Below are 10,406 nucleotides of genomic sequence, written 5' to 3'. Positions count from 1 at the left end.
TGATGCTGGTGGATGCTCTTGGACTTGGAAGTGTTCTCAGAGCGACCCCTTTATTAGATGGGGAGCTCTGTGACGACACGCCACGTGGTCTCACCCTGCTCTGCCCTCTCCCCCACCCCCATAAGTGGGGACCCAGCCGTGCAGATGGGACTCAGCGCCTGATCTCACAGGGTCTCTCTAACAGAGCCTGCTTCCTGCCCGAACTGTGCAGAAACGCAAGCTGTCAGGTCCCAGAGACCACGGCATCCTCAACGGCCAATTCCAGGTGGGGCCGGTACACCATCCCCAACGTGGGGTGCTGTGGGCCGTGCGCTCCTCTCCAGCCAGTGTTCCCTGCCATCCAGGGCCGGAGGGCTCTCCACCAGTCTGGCACGGGTGACTCCAGGAATGGGGAGGAGGAATCCCACTTTCGCTCTGCCTTAAGCTGCCCACGGGCCTGGGCCTTACCTGGGTCTCCAGGCAGCAGAGAGAACACTGATCGCAGACCTGGGCCCACGGGGAGGTTCTGGGACCTCGTGGAACCTCTGGCCTCCTGCGATGGGGAGTGTGGGTGAGGGCGGGCTGGAGGTCCCCCTGACCGGCTCTGGGTCCGGAGTCCCATTTCTGTGTGGGTTCTAGCACATCCCTGCAGCTCAGTCAGGGTTTTGGGCTGGGGTCTCAAGACATGAGCTTCGTGGGAGTCCCAGTACCGGCTGGGCGGGCCCGGCAGCCCCGTGAGGAGGCAGCCTACCACCTGATGCTGAGGCCGGAGCTGGCGGTCTCCACTGCGCGGTAGCTCGTGTGCAGCAGGCGGCCAGCCCGCTCTGAGCCCTCGCCCTGCAGCCAGTGCTCGTACAGTTCCTGGACGCCAGGCGCGTCCTCTGGCACCTGCGTCCTCACCGCGTTGTACAGCATCTGCACGTGCTGGAGCAGCTCCTTGCTGGCTGTGCTGGGGGCCTTGAGCTGGCCTCCGCCGTTCAAGCAGCCTGTCGCAGAGCAGGGCAGGCGAGAGCACGGTCACGGGAGGATGCCTGCCCACGGCGGGTACAGCCCAGCCCCTGTCCACACTGGCTCTCCTGAGCCTCCGGGCCGCCCAGGCCAGGGAGGAGACGGAGCTCCGCTACCACCCCTCCTGCAGCCCTGGAAAGGGCCCCTGCGCCGCAGCTACCTGCGGGGCAGGCCATGACCTCCACGTAATGGTAGGGGCAGCGCCCTCGCTTCAGCTTCTGCACCAGGTTCTGGATGTTGCGGAAGCCGTAGGCGGCGGCGAAGTGCAGCAGGACGCGGCCCTCTTTCTCCAGGGTCACCTCCTGGAAGTCCTTGTTCCTGAGGGAAACACAGGCTGGGCTTCCTCCTGCCTCCCACCGCTGCGGGCACGTGGGCCGCCCCGACCGAAGGGAAGGCTGGAAAGCTCACTTCACTTCGTGTCCCAATCCTCAGGATGGGAACCCCCTCCCTCCCAACGAGGGCCACCAACCCGGCGAGGTCAGACAGCCCCCAGCCCCCGGCTACGGAAGAGGGCATTATGTCGGGACAGATCCTGCCAACCATGGCCTCTGGGGGCTCTCGACTGCTGTGACGGGGAGGCAGAGCCCTGGAGAGCACTGGTCGGGGAGGAGGTCTCAGCTCCTGCCTGGTGCCCTGGGTCTCTGCCAAACCCACCCTGCTGTCCTCCAAGCCCACCTCAGCCAGGGGACCCAGGCCGAGGCTGCCCCAACTGGGCTAACCTGTTGCCAAGCTCCAGCCCTCCTCACTGACCTCAGGGGTCTATAGGTGACCTCATCCACGTGGATCCCAAAGAGCTCCCGGGCGGCATGCCGGAACACGTGCTCCAGGTAGCCCCCGGAGCCCCCCCCGCGATGGCTGGTGGGCTCTTGGGCAGACGCGCCACTGCACCTAGGGAGCAGGGCACGGCCTCAGCGGGCAGCAGCAGCTGCTGTCCACAGGGCTTTCAGATAGCTTCTGTCTCTCGCGTTTGAAGGAGTTCCTTTCTACACGGAAAAGGAGTCCGAAACCTGGGGGCTTTGTGTGTCAGGTGGTAGCTCAGGTGGGAGAAAGATTATCCCTCTGTCGAGTAACCTGTTTTGGGAGCTCAGGCCTGGGTCGAGTTGGGGTCGGCTGTCCACCGGCTGTCTCATGAACCTGACCACCTCGGTGCACACCGAGACAGACCACAGGGCAGACACGCGGCCGACCGGAAGGAAGCCGCATGGGGAGGAGCAAGGGAGGGGGCGCTGCCCACCTCCACGTGCTTCCTCCTGCTTCTCAAGACATCAGCAGCCCCCGGACCCGCAGCATGAGCACCCTGACCCCACTCCACACTAGGAGGCGACTTACAGACTGTCCAAGGGGGCTGGCTCCAGCTCCGAGAGGGAGACCCCTTCTTCCTCTAGCAACTTGAAGACTTCTCCTACGAGAAGACCCCAGCACAGATACTCTTCAGCTGAGACCGCAGGAAAAACGGTGAGGAAGCCCACGGCACCCGCGCCCCTGGCGGACGGACACCTCGACGCCCACCTCCCGGCTTGCGGGTGGACGTGAACCCGGCCACAGGGCGGAAGGAGGACCCACTTCTGAAGCCCCTCAGGAGAGCCAGCCCGTGCCCCGGACCTGCAGCCCCCCTCGCACCGACACAGCTGGGGGGGCACGCCCATTCCTGGGGCATGCCTGCAGCGGTGCGCTCCCGGCTCCCCACCAGGCGGACCAGGGTGTGCATTCGTGCGGGGGGGCCTTCCCCCCACTGGCTGGGCTCCCAAGCGTTCACTTTTCTGTATTTGAAGCCCTTGGGAGACTCTGAGAGGCTGCTCAACTCAGAAATGGGGTGACCCACGAGAGTCAGAGCAGCTGACAGGAATCTCTGCCCACCTCCCCACGCAGACTGTTTGAGAGCAAACAGCCCAGTAGGGCAGGGGGGCCCATCGGCCACAGTTCTCCAAGACAGCGGAACGGGGTGAAGTATGGCCTGGCTCCCAGCAGAGGACCGGGGCTGCCTCGTCCACAGGGGACGGCGGCTCCGGCCAGAGCCAACGGGCGGGACCCTGGCAATGCTGTCCGTGCCCTGGGCTCAGGGCAGCGGGAACCGACCTGTGGTGACCACGCAATCCACATCACGAGTCTGGTGTTCCTGGCTGAAGAAGTCTGGCCTGGAAGCTTCCAACTTTTTGTCATAGCAGGGCATCACCGTCACATGGTAGATCCTGTCGGGGGTCAAATGCTGCCGAGAAATGTGGAAATGTGGAGTCGCGGCCTGACCCAACAGGAAAGGGGCGCATCGGGTAAGGTGGGGGTGACGCCAGGAAGTGGCCAGGATGTGACCGTGGTTCTTTGTGTGGGTCTTGGCTTATCTTTCAGGATGATGGCAGTGACTGGTTCACGGCTGGAACGTTCCTGTTACCTGCTGCTGGGCAAAGAAGTCCTTGACCAGGGAGCCCATGACCTGCTGCGGGGACCGCGCTGTGCTGAGGTAAGGGACGAGGAAGCTCCCGTGCGTCTTCTCCGCATAGCAGATCCAGCCTGAGGCCGACACCGGGAAGAAAAGGAGCATGTCAGCGGCTGGGCAGCAAGTGACAGGACATTCTGCAGGGGACCGACTCGTGCAAGGAGTTACAGTCCCATTATAGAACGTCCCTCGCTCTGCTGTCACTGTCGAGTGCTGCTAGCATCCGTGAGATCACGGTCTTGGGGAGCTGAGTGACTCTCGGGGCGCCTCCTTCCGCCAAGGAGGCCATCCTGCCAGAAGCCTGCACTGCTCCCCCCACCCCAGCGTTCCTGTTCCCCGCGTCCAGCAGTGTGGACACACCTGGGCAGGCGGACGTGAGCACAGGCAAGGTCTGCGTGGAGCTGGCCTGTCCTCGGAACCGCTGCACAAATTCTCGCTGGCTCTCGAGGAGACTGAAGTTCCTCGAGAAGGCGGTGTCGAACACGTAGTGCACCCCTGAAAAGCAAGCACCCACCTCACTGCCACAAAGGGCGGCTGAATCATGAGGCCCCGCCGGCCACGCCCCAGGGAGCTGCTGCAACCTGGCTTGTCCGGGACCGGCCACGTCCTGGTGGCACCCAGCCCACAGCCTCCCAGCCCAGCTCCTGGCTCACAGAGGTCGACCGAAGCCGATCTGAGCCAGGACCTGGGAAACGGGCCTTGATGACGATCATTTAAACAGAACGCGAGAAGCGGGTAAGCTCCAGGCCGGGAGAGCACAGAGACGACTCAGAAGGTCTCTCTTAAAAGGCCCGGCTCTCGTGTATCAAACCAAAACTTTGGCCTGAAGTCAACTTGGAAGGTTCTGGTGTGTTTTGAGTTCAGTGACTCAGAGGCCCAAGGCGCCCCCTCCTGGGACCTCCCCCATGCTGCGCTGGAGCGCTCCCGTGATGTTTGGTGCCTACCGATTTTCTTGAAGAATGCGGTCAGCTTCTTGGCAGTGTCTGTAGGCGTCAGCTGAAATCTTGCGGCCAGCGACGCTCTGGACTGGGGCGAGACAGAAACCACAACCAGCCTCCGCTGACCGGGGGCCGCCGTCTGCAAAGCAAGGGACACGTGCTCACTCGGCATGCTTCCGCACTCATCCCCAGGGGTCTGGTGCTGGTGAGAGCACGCCCTGTCTCCGGGGCGTGTCATTTCTATGTGCAGGTGGGGCCCAACACTTCAGTGTTGGAGTAGGACAAGTCACTGACATCCCACTGACGCCAGTTTGAAAATGAGGGAGTCACCTGGAGATCGGCCCTTGACAGCAAGAGCAAGGGATGCTGCGGTCGATGTCAGGCTAAAAAAGTCTCCAAGACCGCCCACCACTTACCTTATTGGCATCTAGAATTTTCCGCAGTTCCTCATGGCTTTGCTGCGTGATGAGGACGGTCTCCGCGGAGGTGACGCAGCCACTACATGCCAGGCAGTCACCCAGCGAGATCTTTGCCTTCTCTAGCTTCTGAATCCCTCCGTCCTGGAAACACAGCATTCGGTGTTCAACAGGGTCCCCTGCACAAGGACACGAGCCCCTGGGATAACGGGACCTACAGGAAACCTTGATTCTCTGGCTTGCAATACTGACAACCAGCGTGGTAGTTGGCTGGCTTTGAATACCACTGAATTTCTAAAAATTAAATATCTGTTGGAGAAGTACATTCATTCTATATATAGTCTAGCTCCATCGAGTTCTAATCTGGGCACCAGCTCAGCTGGCGCATCACAGGCGTATTAACGAGGCCTGCAGCCTGTCAAGGGTGGAGCGTGGGTGTGCGGTCTGCAGAGCAACGGGTGACTTGCCAGAGGCTCCTAGTCTACACTCGCGGGGCTGTGCAGAGGGGAAAATGTCAACGGCCAGGCTCCAACGGGAGGATGAGAAAGGCAAGGCTGAGATGAAGGGGGAGAGGTCAGAGTGAGGCAGCGGCCTGCCCGGCAAGCACCATCCCGGGAGAGGCGGACAGACACACGGGCGGCAACGGCTGGACCACCAAACAGGTGCAGAGCTTGGTGTGGGACATGGGCCTCCAGGCTGACATTCTGCAACTTTCCCGAGATGCAAGAGACCTCAGCTGAGCACCTTTACTCCCTCCGTAAACTAAGGAAGGGTCGGGGCCAGGGCGAGCTGCCGGGGCCCAGAATGTGACCAGCGGGTTGGGGAGATGGGGACCCCCTTTCCAGCCCAGCTCATCAGGGTGGCGCTTCACACCAAAGCCGCGATTTGAGCTCAGTGCGTATTTTTAGAGTTGGATGGGCCTAAAGGCCCAGGCTTTGATTTTGTGCCAAGAGACAGATTCCCAACTTCCCTCCACATCAATCACTGTTGCTTGGTACGGCAGGGCCCACCGATGCCCCACCTCTCCTTGATCTCTCCGCTTGTGGGACCACCCCCCCCCAACCCTGAGGTGGTGTTTCCCTGTGAGGGGCTAGGCTTGGGCAGGAGCTGTGGTGTGCTGCGGGGTCACTCTCCTGGCCCGAGCAAACGTTCGGCTCTCTCCCTGTGAGCGCTTGATCCCCGGTCCAGCCCTACCCTGTGCCCACTGAGGCTCCTCCCCTGCCCGGGAGAAGTTTCTGGGCCAGGTGCGCCCATGCCTGTGGCCCAAGGGACGGCACAGACACTCTTGAGGGTCCAAACAGCAGATGGTCCTTAAACCAGGACCTCGTTATTGCGCGGTTATACAGGAAGCAGGGGTTTGCTGACAACAAGCTGTCTGAACTGGAAAATCCCACACAGTGAGAAGCCACGGACAGAGGGAAAGGGAAGACAGAGACCACCAGCTCTGCAAGAGGAGCCCCTCTGCAGACCAAGTGAAGCTCCATGCTTGGCCTCTGTGCCCCTCCACCCCAAACCCTGCCCCATCCCCACCCTCCTGGCCTTGATGACAGTGAATCTGACCGCCGTGAGAGGTCTCCTGGTCACCATACTCGTGACTGCGAAGAGCAGCACGCACATGGTTCTGGTCATCCGGGCTGGAACGCACCTGCCTGACCTGGAAGTAACTCCCATCTTCTTCAATGTGGATCTTGGCCACGCCACCTCCTGTGCTCTTATCCACCTTCATGGGCTTGACGCAGTCCTGTACAAGGAAGAGACCCCAAATGAGGGCCTGAGTGCACGGAGGTTCCCCAAGAAGAGGAGCGACCTGGTGGTCACGCCAGCACACCTGACTCCTCTCGTCCGGCCACGGAAGCAGTCAGCAGGAAGGCGGCTGACCCCGCTTGCACACGGGGTACACGTTCGAACAGCCCGCCGGCACCAGCGGTCACTCTGCGGCTCACAGCCAGATGAAGGCCCGCACTGCCAGGCCGCACGCTAACGCCCTGCAAGCCTGCCCGCTCTGAACTTTACTGTTGTTCTCAGCACGCGGACTGGTCACTGAGAGGACACCCAGGAGCCACCGTTTCTGCACCTCGGCAGGAATGCTTTGCTCGGGGGTCACCGCCCTGCCCAGGCCCCAGTGCCAGGAGTTCCTTCTTCTCCCCAACTCCCCAAGTTCTCGGGGGTCTCCCTGTCTCAAGAACCTCTCTGGCGGTTGCCTTCCCAGGGATGGTGCGCCCCAGAGAGCCCTGCCCACGGTGCTGGGCCAGCCCCGCGCCCTCCCCCCTCCCGGGCCTGGTCCCGCACAGCCGGTGCGCTTGATAGGCAGGGACACCTGATGAGGACGACACTCCCTTGCCAGTGTAGCTGTCCTGCCTCCCTTAGGGGCAAGCTCCGCCAGCGACGACCATACACCCCACGAGCACCGGGTAGTCAGGGCAGGTGACGCCATGGGACCAGCTGCTCTGCCCTCCGGACCTCCGGGATCGTCCCAAACTCTACCAGAGGAAGTGGACAGGGTCGCCCCGGCTCTGAGCCCAACACTGCCCGGGGGGGGCGGGTGACGCCGGGGGCCCTGCCCAGCTTCCCCCCGGCTTCCGGGTGCCCACGGTGACGGGGCACTCGGCACGCCCCCCACCCGCGACCTTGGCCAAGCCTCGCTCCTCGAAGCCTCGCGGCGCCGTAGCCCTGCTCGCGCCACTGGCATCCCCGGCCGCGGCTCCCCATCGGGAGGAAGCTGGCCAGGGCGCGGGAGGCCCGGGGGGCGCGGACGGATCCCGTTTCTCAGGGGAAGAAACTGAGCGGGTAGCGGGGCCCCACCCCACACACGGCCGCGGCCCGCGCGGGCCGGCCCACCTGAGAGGGCCCGATGAAGTCATCCAGGTCCGTCAGCTGCAGCGCCCCGCTGAAGGGCGACGCCATGGCTGCCGTACTGTCGCGGGGCTCCCGGCGCAGAAGTCGCCAAACGGCGCGAAACGGCAAGCGCTTTCCGCCACGCTGCCGGAAAGCGAGCCGCGCGGCGCATGCGCGTCTGCCCACCCCCGGCGCCTGGAGGGCGCGCGCCCCCTGCTGGCTGGCCCAGTCCCGCCGAGGAACCTGTCGCCTTCCGCACCTCTTGGGCGGCGGCGGAGGGAGCCGAGAGCACCAAAATGACGTCTCCCTCCCAGGGCTCCCCTGCCGGCCAGTGTGCGGCCCCGCAGTCCTTGACCTGGGAGTTTGCAGAGGCAGCCGCCTCGCTGTACTGGGTCCCACAGACGCTCGAGACCCCAGAGGGGCGCCGGGCCCTCGTGGGCCCCCAGTCTGGGCGGCGGGGTGAGGGGCGTGCGGGTGACAGGGACACGGGCGGCTCCTGACAAGGCCGCGACGGGGCGCCGAGCCGCGGGGCCTCCGACGCCGGCCTCTGTTACTGGGGGGACCCCATGGAGAAGACTCCGCTCCGCCGTGAGATTTCGCAGCGCGGAGCAGGGCTGCTGCCGGCCAGACGCCGGTCTCCAGCCGCTGTGAATCGCGTCGAGTCCCGCTTAACGTCCGTGACCAGCTTTTACCAGGGCTTTCCGGAGGACTCGCGGAGCTGGGTCTGGCGTGTGGCGCGCGCGGGGCTGCGCTCAGCCCGGGACGTCCGGGGGACTCTCAGGCCTCAGGGCCCAGCCTGGCCCGGGCTCCCGCTCTTCTTGGGAGTTCCTGCCCCGGTGTGGGCTTGTCCCGGTGACTCCCACACCTGCCTGTGGGGCTTCTTGGCGGTCCAGAGAGCCCAGGGCCCCTGCTGGGGCGGCCACCCCGTGGGGGCGGGGCTGCAGCGGCTCCTCTGGGCTGCCGGGGCAGGAATTTCCGGTCCAGCGGCTGGGCCTGGGGCTGGGGGGAGATGTTCCCAGCAGCTAAACCAGGTGGACTTCCAGGCCCCCCCCAATCCCTGTCCGGAGAACGCCTGACCGAGGTCTGAGATATGATGCCTGAAACTCCACAGTCCCAAATGGTTCTTAGGAGTAGGCAGCCCAAAATAACCTTGGCTTCCCTGAAATCCCCCAGAGGAGGTTCGCGAAAAATACGGGAGTGCAACAGGCGGCGGTGGGCTGGGGGCAGGATTGGGATCAGTCAGGTGGAGCAGAGGGGGGAGCACGGGAGGGGCTCCGGCTGAGGCTGGGGTGCAGGGAGGGTTCTCCCAGCGCAGGAGTGGGGAGCGCACCACGGGGATGCCAGAGCCCGCGTGGGTGCAGGGCCGGCCTCCACCTCCCTGCCCCCCTGGAACCCAGGTCTACAGGCGCAAACCAAGTGGAGCAAAGAGTGGAGGGACAAAAGGCGGGAACAGCCCAAGTGCCCTTCAGCAGAGGAGTGGAGAAAGGAGCTGTGGTCCCTCCCTGCCACAGGTGAGTACTCATCTGTAAGGCAGGGCGAGCCAGGGACGCCCACTGCCATGTGGATGACCCCCCGAGGACACAAGGCTCAGCGAGAGGAGCCCCACAGAACGCCTCGCATCGCTGGACTCCATTTCCCGGACGCCTGCAGAGTCCGCTCCGTGGAGACAGCAAGTAGCTTGGGCCTGGGGCCTGGGGAGGAGGTTTCGGTGTGCGGTGATGAGAAGCATTGGAGAAGGAGGTGTCCTTACACCTCCTCGTGAACACAGCTGAGGCCTGGACTGGGGCGCGTGCACGGGGTCCCTGGGGCAAATTCTGTCGCATACTTGTTGCTACAACTTAAAAATAACGTCACATATCAAAAACCGTTGAATTGCACAGTTTAAATGGGCTGATTGTATGATATGTGAGTCTGTATCTCGTTGAAACCGGCGGCCCAACGTGGCTCCAAGAGCGGGACAGTGAGTGAACCTGAGTCCTGGCTTCCGGCGCCCCCGTCCCACCATCCCTGTGGGGTGCCTGGGTGGCTGAAACAGCTTCTGGGTCAGAAACTCCACCTGGGGGTCTCTGATACTACACACGCGTGCACACGCACGCACACGTGATGAGGGCCCCTGGAGACCCTGAGGCCCCTGAGCCAACGCCGTGCCTGCCTCCTCTGTGCACCTGCTCTCACACCTGCGGATTGTTTCATCATCATCATTACTGAGTACTGGCCGCACGCTTCCCACGTGCAATGCCAGGGTTTACACACGTGGGGGAAACGGAGGGCCCTGCAGCCAGCCCGGGCCACGGGGTGTGGGCACCCCTTTCCCTGAGCTGGGACAGATGCAGAGCTCGGCTTCTGCTCCAGGTGTGCCTGCAGGACCCCCTTTGCCCAAAGCCAGGCAGCAGATCTTTGGGTGGGAGCAGGCACGGTTTCCACCGAGATGCATGGAGCTGCCGACCCCTCCTGCAGTCTGGGGGACTGGTCGCAGGGACTGGGCCTGTGTTAGTGTCCAGTGCTCCTGCAACAGGGGTCACACGACGGAGGGTTTATAATAACAGAAGTTTTTTTCTCGGTTCTTGAGGCCACAAGTCTAAGGCCAAGGTGTTGGCAGGAACTTCCAAAGGTTCCCTCGTGCCTGGCACCGCTCCTGGTGGGTCCGGGCAGCCCTGGGCACATGGCCCTGTGCCTCCAGCCCCCATGGCTCTGTCGCATAGCTCCTGTGTGTCTCCCCTGCTGTTCTAAGGACACCTGTCATTGGACTCAGGGCCCAGCCTACTACCCAGCATGATCTCATCTCAAAACCCTCAACTT

The 10,406-nt window shown here is 63.4% G+C and overlaps 1 protein-coding gene across 5 annotated transcripts; it reads right to left on the bottom strand.

Annotated features, from left to right (window-relative positions):
* Positions 1 to 7: 7 nt before the first annotated feature.
* On the bottom strand, positions 8 to 7,689 carry CIAO3 (cytosolic iron-sulfur assembly component 3). 5 transcript variants are annotated; one of them, XM_080830976.1, is made up of 12 exons: positions 7,611 to 7,689; positions 6,418 to 6,513; positions 4,773 to 4,916; positions 4,363 to 4,495; positions 3,779 to 3,913; positions 3,374 to 3,492; positions 3,064 to 3,193; positions 2,317 to 2,389; positions 1,738 to 1,875; positions 1,148 to 1,305; positions 731 to 965; positions 8 to 532 (listed from the first exon to the last, which is right to left on the bottom strand). In XM_080830976.1, the coding sequence occupies exons 1-12, from the start codon at positions 7,674 to 7,676 to the stop codon at positions 178 to 180; spliced, it is 1,782 nt and encodes a 593-aa protein (XP_080687102.1). In that variant the 5' UTR covers positions 7,677 to 7,689; the 3' UTR covers positions 8 to 177. The 5 variants fall into 5 exon arrangements, with proteins under 5 accessions (XP_080687102.1, XP_080687103.1, XP_080687104.1 ...); XM_080830977.1 differs by having other exon boundaries at positions 6,427 to 6,513; XM_080830978.1 differs by lacking the exon at positions 7,611 to 7,689 and adding an exon at positions 6,601 to 6,659.
* Between the last annotated feature and the right edge of the window lie 2,717 nt (positions 7,690 to 10,406).

Source organism: Martes martes (genome assembly GCF_963455335.1).
Source record: "Martes martes genome assembly, chromosome: 18".
Classification (NCBI taxonomy): domain Eukaryota; kingdom Metazoa; phylum Chordata; class Mammalia; order Carnivora; family Mustelidae; genus Martes; species Martes martes.
Note: the sequence above shows the minus strand (reverse complement) of the source record. Positions and strands in the feature narration are given on the sequence as shown.

Excerpts from the sequence above, each read along its gene's own strand:
- CIAO3 (XM_080830976.1), bottom strand. The coding sequence starts at position 7,676 with ATGGCGTCGCCCTTCAGCGGGGCGCTGCAGCTGACGGACCTGGATGAC. Across the intron at positions 3,914-4,362 it reads CGCATTCTTCAAGAAAATCG|GGGTGCACTACGTGTTCGAC; the intron begins GTAGGCACCAAA and ends CTTGCTTTTCAG. Across the intron at positions 1,876-2,316 it reads CCAGCCCCCTTGGACAGTCT|GTGCAGTGGCGCGTCTGCCC; the intron begins GTAAGTCGCCTC and ends CCTGCTCCCTAG.